General features: G+C 37.8%; 2 protein-coding genes across 6 annotated transcripts in view; one reads left to right on the forward strand and one right to left on the reverse strand.

The window, feature by feature from the left end:
- The window catches only part of LOC144956516 (uncharacterized), an 8,768-nt gene extending 7,502 nt beyond the window's left edge, over positions 1-1,266 (forward strand). The window contains exons 3-4 of one of the 2 annotated variants that reach the window (XR_013641965.1): positions 331-1,038; positions 1,091-1,266. Coding sequence is in view for 1 of the 2 variants with exons in the window: in XM_078887065.1 (XP_078743191.1) it covers positions 331-791 (461 nt within the window). In the remaining variant the exon portion in view is untranslated. Of the gene's footprint in view, positions 1-330 lie in introns of both variants that reach the window. The other variant, XM_078887065.1, reaches the window with a different exon arrangement.
- A 2,292-nt stretch (positions 1,267-3,558) lies between these two features.
- LOC144956855 (uncharacterized) overlaps positions 3,559-16,843 on the reverse strand; it is a 32,528-nt gene continuing 19,243 nt past the window's right edge. For all 4 annotated transcript variants that reach the window (XM_078887634.1, XM_078887635.1, XM_078887633.1 and 1 more), the window contains 2 exons: positions 15,505-15,550; positions 3,559-9,536 (listed from right to left, as the gene is read on the reverse strand). In XM_078887634.1, the coding sequence (XP_078743760.1) occupies positions 9,130-9,536; positions 15,505-15,550 (453 nt within the window). In that variant the 3' untranslated portion in view covers positions 3,559-9,129. The remainder of the gene's footprint in view (positions 9,537-15,504; positions 15,551-16,843) is intronic.

Below are 16,843 nucleotides of genomic sequence, written 5' to 3' on the forward strand. Positions count from 1 at the left end.
ACTGTAGGGAGGCACTAAGCATCATTAAATTGAGCTTTTGTGAAGCGTAATATCCACTAAACGTGCTCAAAGCGCTTTACAATGGGTTCCTGGCTAACATCAACACGTAACATGTAGGACTAGACAGAGGCAATGCTGTTAACGGCCAGGTACTCGTTTTACGTCTGACTACGGCGAGAGAATGTGAGTAAAGAGCCTTTTTCCAAGAACTCAACTATGCGAGTGAGGCTCGAATCCAGGACCTTCCGATCCGAAAGCGAGTGTCATACCACTAGACCACATAGACGCACAAGTAAGTAATAAATATTCTTTTCTCCCCTACCTCAACAGGATCAACGCAAACTGACAAATCATCTTTTACTGGAAGTAGCGGTGGTAAAATTCCTTCAAAAACTTATCACCAAGACCCAACCTCATCATCGAAATCATCTTCAAAATCGTCGTCTTCATCATCATCATCATCATCGTCATCAGCAGCAGCGGCTTCTGCCGAAGAGCAGGGATTTCTAATTGCGGCCGATTTGACTCTCTACGCCAATCCCTTACGATGTTTACAGCCCAAGAAATCAGAAAAGCCCACTACAAAACACCACAGTACCAATCAAAATATCAAAAATGAACAGCAGGATTCGAACCAAAACCCCAAGACATCAGATGGAGGCGGTCAAGGGAGTGGTAGCAAGGCGTCCAGGTCAAAGGGAATGAGTGACCAAAGTGACCGCTATGAGAATGACGCTGATACGATGATAGCGGCGGATCTTGTCAAATATGGAAGTCCTTTGGATGGGTGAAATGAGGAGCAATATCCAAATGTGTAAATATGGTACCTATTCTTTTTTAGACAGTGACTTTGTACTTTTCGTCGGACCTCGTAGAATAAGGTAGTCCTGTAACTGAAAATTGTAATACCTGCACTTTTGGGAACTTGTAGTAAGAGATAGTTCTTCTGTAATTGTAATCCATTATACGGACTTTGTTAAATAAGGTGTTCCTAAAAACGGAGAATTGTGATCCATTATACGGACTTTGTTAAATAAGGTAGTCCTAAAAACGGACACTTGTGATCCATTTCCGGACTTTGTTAAATAAGGTAGTTCTAAAAACGGACACTTGTGATAGTCGGACATTGTAAAATACGATAGCCCTGCTTGTCTGTGTTTTTGTTTTTAGATTTATTTTCATTTGTTACTTGGTCAATGTATGATTGCTATTGGCAATTTCCTGAATAAACCTTTGATTCGAAATAAATATTGAGTTATAAACGGATACTTGTGGTACATGAGTCGGTTCTTATAAAATACTATAGCTCTTTAAACGTACAATTGTGGTACATGAGTCGGTTCTTATAAAATAATATAGCTCTTTAAACGTACAATTGTGGTACATGAGTCGGTTCTTATAAAATACTATAGCTATTTAAACGTACAATTGTGGTACATGAGTCGGTTCTTATAAAATACTATAGCTCTTTAAACGTACAATTGTGGTACATGAGTCGGTTCTTATAAAATAATATAGCTCTTTAAACGGATAATTGTAATACATTAGATGAACCTTATAAGATACCATAGCTATTTAAACGGATAATTGTGATACATTAGATGGACCTTATAAAATACCACAGCTCTTTAAACGGATAATTGTGATACATTAGATGGACCTTATAAAATACCACAGCTTTTTAAACGGATAATTGTGATACATTAGATGGATGTTTCTAAAATACTACAGCTCTTCAAATGAATAATTGCGATAAATGGGTCGGATTTTGTAAAATACTTTAGCTCTTTGAACGGACAATAGGATTCAATAATCTGATGTCACGTCCGCCCAGCAACCAGCAGCTTGGTTCTAAACAAAGAAAATCGGCACTGTTTGTTCTTCATGGTGACTAGAATTTTTTCACATCTCATGTGATTAGAATGTATAAAAGTCAAAACATGATCAGATTTATAATGTTTTTCTCCTATGGATACACTTTTATGCCTGACGGAGAAGTATTTCATAAGGGCGTACGCCATTGTTCTGATAGTTTAGAACCTGTTACTAAGTTACTATGCGGTATTCCGAGGGAAGTGACGTCACGACCGTTGAAGCCTATTGGGACGTGTATAGTTTTACTTGTGTGGGATGTTGGCCCGTCTTGTTGGAAATCAAATCCAATGGAATCAGTCCTGGTTTATTTGAAGACAATAAGACGTGTACTTGACGTCAAAGCTGAAAAAGCAACACGCCAGTTTGGACAATATCCTGTCGTACTCGGGAAAACACGTATTTAACAATTTGGTCAGAAAACTCGATTTAAATGACCCTCATCTTGGCAAAAGCTCTCAAACCTGGAACTCGTGAAGTCTTCCTTAAGTCCCAGGTTTGAGATTGTTTGCCAATATGAAACTCATTTAAATCGATCGATATTCGAAGGACGAGCTTTCTGTCCAAATTTTTAAATATGTGTTTTTCCAGAGTATGGCAGTGTCGTGGTTTTGACGCATTTGACACAACCGGCATAATTTCTCTCTTTCGTCATTTTATATAGCGCAATATCCACTAATCATCCACAAAACGCATTTTAAAGCGGTCTCAAACCAACGTCAAACCTTGCCTTCTTTGTCACAGTTTATGTCTTTAGTAGAATTTTTGATACAGTGACATCGTCCTTGAATGGTTCAAGTCATTTCTACATGACGGCAATCAATCTATTGATTTATCATTGACTATCAGTGTCACCCAAGGCTCGGTCCGTGGTCCAGTGCTATGTGTGTATTTTGTACATTGGCCCTTGGAGGCGAGATCTAGTCCCCGTGGAGTGAAATAATACTGATATATCGTCAGTGATTTGATCTAATGACCTTTGAATTTCTAGACGTCATTCTATGTTTGTTTTAGCACTAGTGACACTTTAAGGTCATTTGATAACCAGTCACATGTCATGGAATGAAAGACATTAGATTGTAGGTTATACGTGGGATGGGAGCTCCTCTAGCTCAGTTGGTAGGGCACTCATTTCACACTCAAAGGGACTGAGATGGATCCCGTGTGAAGTCGAGACCACCCCACCCAACCCTCCCCACCCAGCAGTGGTTGAGTATCTGGGTCTTTTAGAGAAGTACTTTCCGACAGGGTAGCGTCTTAACCAAAGGGTTGCATGCAATTGCCGTTTCATATTATTCAACCAGCTCCATGGGCCTAATGTCTCTGAAGGACAATTTATTTAACAGTTGTGATATGCTTGAAATGACGCAAGAAAACAACAACAACAACAACAACAGCAACGACAACAACAACAACAACAACAACAGCAACGACAACAACAACAACAGATGATGCAGGAGGGTTGAAATTGTAGCAAGAATGTGGAAAGATGTAAAAGTCATTTTTTAATGGACGCCGAAGGCCGTCTGTAGTAGGGTAGTCAAATTTAAACTCTCAAAAGTTTCAATATGATGATGATAATGATAATAATAATAATAATAATAATAATAATAATAATAATAATAATAATAATAATAATAATAATAATAATAATAATAATAATAACAACAACAACAACAATAATAATAAGTTGAACAAACCAGAGTTTTTAATTTATTCATTCTAAATACTCTATTTCCATTTCTGCGTGCATATTTAATGATTACATCTGGAACTTTTATATACAAGGACATTTTGATTCTCACAACCACAGCTTTACAAACATGTTATACAAATAGAATTCTATTTACACATCTACAAATCTTAAACATCTATATCACGTTATATCCACTGAATGGGCTTAACGCGCTTTACAAAGGGTCCTTAGCCAACAGTAACACATATTTCTATTTTACTCATGTTTTTTTTTATGCACCAAATTTTAAGTGTAATTTAATATTCCGCTCAATTTGGCACTCGCTTCATTTTGTTTCCATTCCAATATTTTTATAGAGAAGAAGGGTTTTGAGCCCAAAACGTTCCGTGTTTGGTATTTTGTTATTTCTTGAAGGTGTTCTATTCATTTTTGTTTTTCACTTTTTACAGTCCACAGCTTCTAGGAGCTTAGCATCGTCACTTCAACTCAGGGCTTATAATCTTTTCCAAGGAAACGAAAAAGAAAGTGTGTGAGGCGGAGCTTGAACCGGGGAACAGTGCGATGCTTTCACTACTCACCAATGACACCCCTCAAAATAGTGATACCATCATCAAAAGACAACATACAGTGCAACTTCTGGATAACGACACCCCTGAATATCGACAACATCTGGATAGCGACATAGACCTCTGGTCCCGATTTTTTTGCTATATGTTATTAGTAATAAAAAGACTCAAAATAACGACATATATAGTAATACCCCTGTTTAGTGACATCGATATAACAATAATCGGCAGTTGATACCTATGTTTAATACCCAAACATCTTCATCTCCCAATGAGATGCTTTGTTACCGACCAGTATCATCTTTTACTGACCAATCAGAACACATGTTTACTACACTGTGTGGAATCTGCACTTGCTCACAGCAAAGAAGTTGATCAGTGGATGGTACTCTCAAGGGCCCATTAACCGGGCGGGGGGGGGGGGGGGGGTTTTTGTTGGGTTTTTTTTATATCACAAGATTTAGGTCCACTAATTTTTAAGTGCTTGTAAATACTGGTGCACTTATAAAGTATCTCGATATTCAAATATCATCAGCAGTATCGTATGGCTTTCATTTTAATTAAAATTTAAACTAGATGTGTGCATCTATGTTCTCGTGGGAATTTATCATATTGGAAATTTATTTTCTTGCTTTATTCTTAGTAAGTCTTGTTAAATGGCGTTCAAGTACTGACAATGATCAAAACAAAGACAATACACATTTGAAAGTGAAATCGAAACTGGTATAGATGGAATGAAGTTGACATCACGCAGGTACACATAGTTAGGTGTGTTAGTCCATTATTTTTCAGGATGGCAATGTTGTGATTTTCTTAGCCAAGCGCATAGCATCCATACTCTTTGTAAACAGGAGAAATACTCGTTCACTCATTCAAACGTTTTTGGACGTGTCCTCTCTCAATCACTGCGCATCTCACTGTTAGGTATTCATGGGTCTCACCCCACCCCCTTTTCCCACCATCTGGGAAACTCCGGAATAACGACACCCCTGGATAACGACATCATTTTCCGGTCCCGGGCAATGTCGTTATCCAGGGGTTGCACTGTATTAATCATTATCATAAAATCAACAGCACCAACAACATCATCAAAATCAACATCATCAAAAGATAAAAATCCAATCATACAAATGTTTTATTCAAACCAATTCCATGTTAAAATACAGAAAATACATCAAGTAAATTGGAATGTTGATATAACACGTAATTTTATCTCCTCTAGAAGAAGAGGTAACTGTAGAGAAATGACAACTATGCATGTCGACCAAACTGATTCCTTTGTAATGAAATGGGACGGGGTTTTATTGTCTGATATAGCGTCTTATTTTTATAACAACTATTCATGACTATAGGAGTCTATGGTGGGGGAGATTTGTCATGACAATACAATGGACGGGGTTTTATTGTCTGATATAACGTCATATTTTTATAACGACTATTCATGACTATAGGAGTCTACGGTGGGGGAGATTTGTCATGACTACAATGGACAGGGTTTTATTGTCTGATATAGCGTCATATTTTTATAACAACTATTCATGATTATAGGAGTCTATGGTGGGGGAGATTTGTCATGACAATACAATGGACGGGGTTTTATTGTCTGATATAACGTCATATTTTTATAACGACTATTCATGACTATAGGAGTCTATGGTGGGGGAGATTTGTCATGACAATACAATGGACAGTCTGATATAACGTCATATTTTTATAACGACTATTCATGACTATAGGAGTCTATGGTGGGGGAGATTTGTCATGACAATACAATGGACGGGGTTTTATTGTCTGATATAGTGTCATATTTTTATAACAACTATTCATGACTATAGGAGTCTATGGTGGGGGAGATTTGTCATAACAATACAATGGACGGGGTTTTATTGTCTGATATAACGTCATATTTTTATAAAAACTATTCATGACTATAGGAGTCTATGGTGGGGGAGATTTGTCATGACAATACAATGGACGGGGTTTTATTGTCTGATATAACGTCATATTTTTATAACAACTATTCATGACTATAGGAGTCTCTGGTGGTGGAGATTTGTCATGACAATACAATGGACGGGGTTTTATTGTCTGATATAACGTCATATTTTTATAACAACTATTCATGACTATAGGAGTCTATGGTGGTGGAGATTTGTCATGACAATACAATGGACGGGGTTTTATTGTCTGATATAGCGTCATATTTTTATAACAACTATTCATGACTATAGGAGTCTATGGTGGGGGAGATTTGTCATGACAATACAATGGACGGGGTTTTACTGTCTGATATAGCGTCATGTTTTTATAACGACTATTCATGACTATAGGAGTCTATGGTGGGGGAGATTTGTCATGACAATACAATGGACAGTCTGATATAGCGTCATATTTTTATAACGACTATTCATGACTATAGGAGTCTATGGTGGTGGAGAATTGTCATGACAATACAATGGACAGTCTGATATAGCGTCATATTTTTATAACAACTATTCATGACTATAGGAGTCTATGGTGGGGGAGATTTGTCATGACAATACAATGGACGGGGTTTTATTGTCTGATATAGCGTCATATTTTTATAACAACTATTCATGACTATAGCAGTCTATGGTGGGGGAGATTTGTCATGACAATACAATGGACGGGGTTTTATTGTCTGATATAGCGTCATGTTTTTATAACGACTATTCATGACTGTAGGAGTTTATGCTGGGGGAGATTTGTCATGACAACACAATGGACGGGGTCTTATTGTCTGATATAGCGTCATATTTTTATAACGACTATTCATGACTATAGGAGTCTATGGTGGGGGAGATTTGTGATGATAATACAATGGACGGGGTTTTATTGTCTGATATAGCGTCATGTTTTTATAACGACTATTCATGACTATAGGAGTCTATGGTGGTGGAGATTTGTCATGACAATACAATGGACGGGGTTTTATTGTCTGATATAGCGTCATATTTTTATAACAACTATTCATGACTATAGGAGTCTATGGTGGGGGAGATTTGTCATGACAATACAATGGACGGGGTTTTATTGTCTGATATAGCGTCATGTTTTTATAACGACTATTCATGACTATAGGAGTCTATGGTGGGGGAGATTTGTCATGACAATACAATGGACGGGGTTTTATTGTCTGAGATAGCGTCATATTTTTATAACGACTATTCATGACTGTAGGAGTCTATGGTGGGGGAGATTTGTCATGACAATACAATGGACGGGGTTTTATTGTCTGATATAGTGTCATATTTTTATAACAACTATTCATGATTATAAGAGTCTATGGTGGGGGAGATTTGTCATGACAATACAATGGACGGGGTTTTATTGTCTGATATAGCGTCATATTTTTATAACAACTATTCGTGACTATAGGAGTCTATGGTGGGGGAGATTTGTCATGACAATACAATGGACGGGGTTTTATTGTCTGATTAGCGTCATATTTTTATAACAACTATTCATGACTATAGGAGTCTATGGTGGGGGAGATTTGTCCTGACAATACAATGGACGGGGTTTTATTGTCTGATATAGCGTCATATTTTTATAACAACTATTCATGACTATAGGAGTCTATGGTGGGGGAGATTTGTCATGACAATACAATGGACAGGGTTTTATTGTCTGATATAGCGTCATATTTTTATAACGACTATTCATGACTATAGGAGTCTATGGTGGGGGAGATTTGTCCTGACAATACAATGGACGGGGTTTTATTGTCTGATATAGCGTCATATTTTTATAACGACTATTCATGACTATAGGAGTCTATGGTGGGGGAGATTTGTCATGACAATACAATGGACAGTCTGATATAGCGTCATATTTTTATAACGACTATTCATGACTATAGGAGTCTATGGTGGTGGAGAATTGTCATGACAATACAATGGACGGGGTTTTATTGTCTGATATAGCGTCAAATTTTTATAACAACTATTCATGACTATAGGAGTCTATGGTGGGGGAGATTTGTCATGACAATACAATGGACGGGGTTTTATTGTCTGATATAGCGTCATATTTTTATAACGACTATTCATGACTATAGGAGTCTATGCTGGGGGAGATTTGTCATGACAACACAATGGACGGGGTCTTATTGTCTGATATAGCGTCATATTTTTATAACGACTTTTCATGACTATAGGAGTCTATGGTGGGGGAGATTTGTCATGACAATACAATGGACTGGGTTTTATTGTCTGATATAGCGTCATGTTTTTATAACGACTATTCATGACTATAGGAGTCTATGGTGGGGGAGATTTGTCATGACAACACAATGGACAGTCTGATATAGTGTCATATTTTTATAACGACTATTCATGACTGTAGGAGTTTATGGTGGGGGAGATTTGTCATGACAATACAATGGACAGTCTGATATAGTGTCATATTTTTATAACGACTATTCATGACTATAGGAGTCTATGGTGGGGGAGATTTGTCATGACAATACAATGGACTGGGTTTTATTGTCAGATATAGCGTCATATTTTTATAATAACTAGTCTATGGTGGTGGGGGGGTGGAGAGGGCATATTTGTCGTGACTATGAAATGGGACGTCAACATTACTCTCTCTCTCTCTCTCGCTCTGTCAGTCCCTGTATTTATCTCTCTCTCTCTCTCTCTCTCTTTGCCTCTCTCTGTTCACCTTCTTGATCATCATCATAATCATCATCATCCTCATCATCATTCATAATAATAATAATAATAATAATAATGATAATAATAATCATCATCATCATCATCATCATAATCATCAACATCATCATCACTCTCACAAACATCAGCATCATATTTAGTCATCGACACCATCATCACTAGTATCATTCTCATCTCTCTCATCCTTATAACAATTACATTATATTCACAATTATCATCTTTGTTTTCTCATTATCATCGTTGTCATCCTCATCATCATCATTTCCTGTAAGTCACGTGTCTATGAAATGTCATGTCAATGGAGTAATGGAGACAAACACAAACATTGGATGGTACAGTACAAAATCCTTGCGTCTCCATTGGTGCGTAATGCTTCCAACCACATCTTGTCACCTTGTTCAAATATTTTTAATACATTTACATAACAACGCTTATCACCATCACTGTCTGTCCTTCCAATGTATCCAAGTACATCAAACATGTCACCTTTCAAGTGCATTCTGATTTCCCCTACCCCGTCCTGTACATACTTTATACACGCCATGTAAACCCCTTTCCATTTGCATTGGATGGAGCCATCAGTCAGGTCGGCCATGCCCTGGTTGGACACGTAATGACATTCGTCCATTTTAATTGCTTGACCGGTAGTCAATAGTCCTTTGTGACGTACAGCAATACTAGTAAAACTCTGTGTTGGGATGTCTGTAAGAGAGAGAGAGAGAGAGAGAGAGAGAGAGAGAGAGAGAGAGAGAGAGAGAGAGAGAGAGAGAGAGAGAGAGAGAGAGAGAAATAATAAATGAAACCATGAATAAATAATGACAGATTTTGTTGTAAATCTAAAATAGATTACAATGCGATACCGCTTACTGCAGTGTGGGCGTCAGAAACAAGAGACAAGCCATAATCACTAATCACAAAATATGACAATCCATATTGTCTGAAACGCTTTTAACCGAGAATTATAGACAAGCATGTGATTTGCCCCGTTGTAAAGGGCCACCGAGCATTATTTGTAGATACCGGCACTATATCAAATAATAGTAATAATAACATTAATGATGATGAAAATAATAATAATAATAATAATAATAATAATAATAATAATAATAATAATAATAATAATAATAATAATAATAATAATATAATAATAATATTAATAATAATTTTTTTTTTGTTTGTTTGTTGCTTTAGGTCTCTTCCAACACAATTGAGGTTATATGAGAGACCGCTGAAACAAAAAAAACAAGCAATCTAACAAAAATAGTACAAATGTAAATCAAAATCATAACCTAAAGATACCATAAGCTAAATTATAAATAACCAAGAACAAACAGGCAGAAGATTTACAGAAAAAAAATATCCCCTGTCAAAAATACAATCACAAACCAAAGAAGCAGGATAGGCTAGTAAAGAGAAGAAGAAACGACATCACTATCGGATCGTACACCCATGCGAACATCATAGGTATACGATTCAAGGGTGATGCTCCCATCCAACCACCCGCTTAATAATAATAATAATAATGATGATGATGATGATGATGATGATGGTGATGATGATGATAATGATAATAATAATAATAATAATATTAATACTTGTGGATAGTGACTCGCTGAAGGATGGATCACTTATCGACTGTGTGAGAGAGAGAGAGAGAAAGAGAGAGAAGAGAGAGAGAGGGAGAGAGAGAAAGAGAGAGAGGAGGGAGAGAGAGAGAGAGAAGAGAGAGAGAGAGAGAAAGAACGAGAGAGAGAGAGAGAGAGAGAGAGAGAGAGAAAGGTATAAAAAGGGAGCGACAAAGAGGGACAGAGAGAAAGAGAGGGAGACAGAGAGAAGGAGAGAGAGAGAGGGGGGGGAGAAGAGAGGGAGAGAGAGAAAGAAAGAGAGAGAGAGAGAGAGAAGAGAGAGAGAGAGAGAAAGGTATAAAAAGGGAGCGACAAAGAGGGACAGAGAGAAAGAGAGGGAGACAGAGAGAGGGGGGGGGGAAGAGAGGGAGAGAGAGAAAGAAAGAGAAAAAGGGAGCGAAAGAGAGGGAGAGAGAGAGAGAAAGAACGGAGACAGAGAGAGAGGGAGAGAGAGGGGAAGAGAGAGAGGGAGAGAGAGAAAGATAGAAGGAGAGAAAGAGAGGGGGACAGAGAGGGAAAGAGAGAGAGAGAGAGAGGGAGAGAGAGCTGGAGGGAGAGGGAGAGAGAGGGAGAGAGGAGGAGAGAGAGAGGGAGAGAGGAGGAGAGAGAGAGGAAGAGAGAGGGTAGAGAGAAAGAGGGGAAGAGAGAAAAAAAAAAAAAAGAGAGAGAGAGAGAGAGAGAGAGAGAGAGAGAGAGAGAGAGAGAGAGAGAGGGAGAGATAGAGAAAGAGAAAAAACGGATAGATAGAGAGGGAGAGAGAGAAAAAGAGAAGGAGAGAGATAGATAGAAGGAGAGAGAGGGGAGAGTGAGAGACAGAGAGAGAGATCGAAGCAGAGAGAGAGGGGAAGAGTGAGAGACAGAGAGAGAGAGAGAGAGAGAGAGAGAGAGAGAGAGAGAGAGAGAGAGAGAGAGAGAGAGAGGAGGGGGAGAGAGTGAGAGCCAGAGGAAGAGAGAGCTGGAGGGAGAGGGAGAGAGAGGGAGAGAGGAGTAGAGAGAGGAGAGGAGAGAGGAGAGAGGAGAGAGGGAAGAGAGAGGAGGAGAGAGAGAGGAAGTAAGAGGGTAGAGAGAAAGAGGGGAAGAGAGAAAAAAAAGAGAGAGAGAGAGAGAGAGAGAGAGAGAGAGAGAGAGAGAGAGAGAGAGAGAGACAGAGAGAGAGAGAGAGAGAGAGAGAAAGAGAAAAAACGGATAGACAGAGAGGGAGAGAGAGAAAAAGAGGAGAGAGATAGATAGAAGGAGAGAGAGGGGAGAGTGAGAGACAGAGAGGGAGAGAGAGAGATCGAAAGAGTGAGAGACAGAGAGAGAGAGAGAGAGGAGGGGGAGAGAGTGAGAGAGAGAGAGAGAGAAAGAGAGAGCTGGAGGGAGAGGGAGAGAGGAGGAGAGAGAGGAAGTAAGAGAGGGTGAGATAGAGGAGAGAGAGAGGGAGAGAGAGAAAGAGAGAAAAGGGGAGCGACAGAGAGGGGGAGAGAGAAAAAGAAAGGGAGAGAGATAGATAGAAGGAGAGAGAAAAAGGGAGCGACAGAGAGGGAGAGAGAGATAGAGAGAGGGGGAAGAGAGATAGAAGGAGAAAGAGAGAAAAAAGGGAGCGAGAGAGAGATATAGAAGGAGAGAAAGAGAGAGGGAGAGAGGCGAAGAGAGAGAGAGAGGGAGAGACAGAGATGGAGAGAGAGGGGGGAAGGGAGAGAGAGAGAGAAAGAGAGAGAGAGAGAGAGAGAGAGAGAGAGAGGGAAATGAATAGGAAGAGAGGGAGAGAGAGAGTGAGTGAGAGAGAGAGAAAGAAAGAAAAAGGGAGAGAGGGAAAGATAGAAAAAGGGAAAGAAGAAGAGGGCGAAAGAGAGCGAGATAGAGAGGGGAAAAGAGAGGAGGGGGAGAGAGCGACAGAGTGGAAGAGAGAGCCGGAGGGAGAAAGAGAGATGGAGAGAGAGAGGGAGAGAGGAGGAGAGAGGAAGTGAGAAAGGGAGACAGAGGGGACAGAGAAGGAGAAAGAGAGGGAGAGAGGGAAAGAGGGAAAGAGAGAAAAAGGGAGCGACAGAGAGGGAGTGAGAGAAAGAGGAAGAGAGAGAGAGAGGAGATAGAGAGGGAGAGAGCGAGGGAGAGAAAGAGAAGAAGAGAGAGGGGAGAGAAAGAGAGGAGGAGTGAGAGAAAGGGAAAGAGAGAGAGAGAGAAAATGTGAGAGAGGAAGGACTGAGAGAGAGGGAGGGACAGAGAGAAAGAGAGGGAGGGAGAGAGAGGGAGAAAGAGAGGGAGAGAAAGAGAGAGAGGGAGAGAGAGAGAGGAGAGAGAGAGAGAAATAGAAAAACACAGAGAGAGAGAGAGAGAAAATGTGAGCTGTAATAATAATAATAATATTAATAATAATAATAATAATAATAATAATAATAATAATAATAATAATAATAATAATAATAATAATAATAATAAATAATAATAATAGTAGATCTTTATTGTCCATAAATATGGCAATTTGTCATTTAGTTACACTTGTTATAACGTTATATGGTATATAACATTGAACAGATATTTCACTCCTACTTATTTTCACTCTCTCTCTCTCTCTCTCTATCTATCTCTCTCTCTCTCTTCCACTCTTTCTTTCACGCATGCGATATACACAACATAAACGTATTCATTTCATTTTCAATTCGTTACAATTGTGGCAATTCGACACCAAATATTATCATCATTATCAATTAGTCAATTAATCTAACATTGAATAAATTAATCAGTCAACGCATCAATCCTTGGTTTTTCTACCATATGAAATATTCAACATTTTTATTGCTGATGGAACGAACATTGGTTTATACTTGTTAGTTCTACATTTAATCTGACAAAACTCCCAGATGGTAAAAGACTAAATTCATGGTATAAAATATGTTTTTTATTGTTGGTAATTGAGAATGCTTTCCTTTCTATTGCTTTTCCATGAATTCTTTCTACTCCATCAAGATGGTTTATTATTTTTGATGCCTCTGATAGATTTTGAAATTTTTGATTTATCTTTAAGTCGGCATCCTCCAAACCATATGGTGTAGCCAAACGCAATTACACTTTTAATGAATGAGTCATAAACTCTTAACATAGTTTTCTTCCCTACTTCTTCCCTATAATTGAATATACAGGAATGTAATTAGTTTGTGTGTAACAAGACATGACAAATTGTAACACGTTTTGAATTGCCGGAGTTATTTATTATTATGGATACCTCCTCCTCCTCCTTCTTCTTTTTCTTCTTCTTCTTCTTCTTCTTCTTCTTCTTCTTCTTCTTCTTCTTCTTCTTCTTCTTCTTCTTCTTCTTCTTCTTCTTCTTCTTCTTCTTCTTCTTCTTATTATTATTATTATTATTATCATTATTATATTATGAAGATGTGAAAATGTGTGGTTGAAACAATGTCAGACAAATTAGGGAGTAGACACTGGTGTAAGATAAAGATGTGAAAATGTGTGTATGAAACAGTGTCAGACAAATTAGGGAGTAGACACTGGTATAAGATAAAGATGTGAAAATGTGTGCATGAAACAGTGTCAGACAAATTAGGGAGTAGACACTGGTGTAAGATAAAGATGTGAAAATGTGTGTATGAAACAGTGTCAGACAAATTAGGGAGAAGACACTGGTGTAAGATAAAGATGTGAAAATGTGTGTATGAAACAGTGTCAGACAAATTAGGGAGTAGACACTGGTGTAAGATAAAGATGTGAAAATGTGTGTATGAAACAGTGTCAGACAAATTAGGGAGTAGACACTGGTGTAAGATAAAGATGTGAAAATGTGTGTATGAAACAGTGTCAGACAAATTAGGGAGTAGACACTGGTATAAGACAAAGATGTGAAAATGTGTGTATGAAACAGTGTCAGACAAATTAGGGAGTAGACACTGGTGTAAGATAAAGATGTGAAAATGTGTGTATGAAACAGTGTCAGACAAATTAGGGAGTAGACACTGGTATAAGATAAAGATGTGAAAATGTGTGTATGAAACAGTGTCAGACAAATTAGGGAGTAGACACTGGTGTAAGATAAAGATGTGAAAATGTGTGTATGAAACAGTGTCAGACAAATTAGGGAGTAGACACTGGTATAAGATAAAGATGTGAAAATGTGTGTATGAAACAGTGTCAGACAAATTAGGGGGTAGACACTGGTGTAAGATAAAGATGTGAAAATGTGTGTATGAAACAGTGTCAGACAAATTAGGGAGTAGACACTGGTATAAGATAAAGATGTGAAAATGTGTGTATGAAACAGTGTCAGACAAATTAGGGAGTAGACACTGGTGTAAGATAAAGATGTGAAAATGTGTGTATGAAACAGTGATAGGAAGAGTTTTGTGTTTGGCATTGTTGTTTTTATAAACTTTTCCATATCTTTTCCCCAAACTAGTTTACGAGACAAACTAGCAATTATTGGCAACAAAATTAATGGTGGAAATCAGGTGTGACATTATATAGGCTATTAATATGTATATGACGTCATAGTATGCAATGCAATATATCTGTGGACACAATGCACTGTGTTCTGTCTCTCTTTCTCTCTCTTTCCCAATCTCTGTCTCTATTTCTATCTATCTATCTCTCTGTTTCTTTATTTATCTCTCTCTCTCTCTTCTTCTTCTCCTCATCGTCCTCCTCTTCCTCCTCACTTTCTTCTTGCTCCCCTCATCCTCCTCCTTTTTCTCTCCTTCTCCCCCTCCTCCTCCTCTTCTTCTTCATCTTCTTCCTCCTCTCCTCATCCTCCTTTTTTCTCTCCTCCTCCTCGACCTTCTTCATCATCTTCTTCCTCCTCTCCTCCCACTGTAGTCATATTTGACTCACCTCTCTTAAGCCCATTCATTCTTACAACGGAAGTGATAATCAAGTTTGAGTGTCACTCAAATTAATCTTCGTAAATTTCCAATTTTAAGTAGGCTATTTTTTATCATTCTGTACAGTGTAAATTATTATCCTTACTTCAATCAGTCGATTTGTTTTGCATCAAAAAGTTTTATTTTTAAAACAAAATCCATTAAACAATTTGGTGATTTAATTCTGATTAAATTTCAACTCACTGTTCCTTTCTTCGAATGACTCGATCATCGCAATCAGAGCTTGGAGCTGGGGGGACAAAATTAAATAATAATTCTAATCAAAGCCAGGACAATGTTTTATCAAAAGAAAGTAAAGGTACCGTATACAATTGTATAAGACTAATATAAACCATGATTACAAACCTTTTAAACTTTGTCTATTATTTCCTATCTATGTGATGTAAGCATCGGCTAAAAATCCATCAATCTTTAGTTGCTATTGGCGCCCACAGGTGCCATCGTGTAAAGTCCGCTAGAATGCTAAAGACGCTCCTCGGCGACACAGCCATAGCAACCGGTATCAGAGCGATTTTCTAATAACACGAAGCATAAAAAGAACTGCTAGTAACTGCAAAGCGGGTAATAGGCGTTCATTTACGCTATCAATGCGAATCAACAACATTCCTACATTTTAAATTGATTTTAGGCCGTTTTTTCACGGCATTTTCTTCTGTTTACTTCTGGAAATGGAGTTAGACGACAAGGATACCATTTTCAGACTTGGTTCTGATTCTGGGGATGAATTTGAAGGGGAGGAGAGTGTTTCTATTGGAGGTGAGTCATCTAACGATAGTGACAGTCGTCGTCCCTATGATGGTGATAGTGAGTTAGGTATTGAACGGACTGAACAAAGGGTGGAAAACAACAACAGAAGAGGTGAAAGGGGGCATGGCACAGGTGACACAGAGTGGGATTGGAATGGTTTAGTGGATGAAGCGACTTATAACCCTGTTGCATGGATTATTTCATTCAATGAGAACATTGGTCAAAAGAACATTACTTTCAATGAGGAGGAAAAAAATTCTATTGACATATTTCCGAATTATCAGTCAGATATGTTGCCTCCCATTCTTTTAATTCTCTATTTCTCCACAATTTAGCAAATTTTCCATTGGTAACAAAACACTAAATAACACCATGAATGGAGAGTGAACACCATGATCCTATACATGCTGTATTTACAATCATATTTCTTCAATATGCAACCATAAAACAATGTTTATTTCAATAAAATGGGTCATAAAGACTCAAAATGTACCATAATATGCATAATATGAATATTAATTAGGTTTCCAAGATAGCCGCCAAGGTCACATTATGTAATTTGCATATTTGTTTACGTAACTTGTACGGTCGACTATCGACTACTATCACTGAAAATTCTATGAAGGTAAACCATCTGGGGTTTTTTAATGAATTTTTTTTTCTAAAGATACCTGTTGTTATCATTATTATTATTGTTATTATTATTATTTTTACTATCATTATAATAATTATTATTATTATTATATTATTATTATTATTATTATTATCATTATTA

Source organism: Berghia stephanieae, chromosome 11, assembly GCF_034508935.2.
Source record: "Berghia stephanieae isolate SIO BIC M18660-M18661 chromosome 11, UCSD_Bste_1.3, whole genome shotgun sequence".
Lineage (NCBI taxonomy): Eukaryota > Metazoa > Mollusca > Gastropoda > Nudibranchia > Aeolidiidae > Berghia > Berghia stephanieae.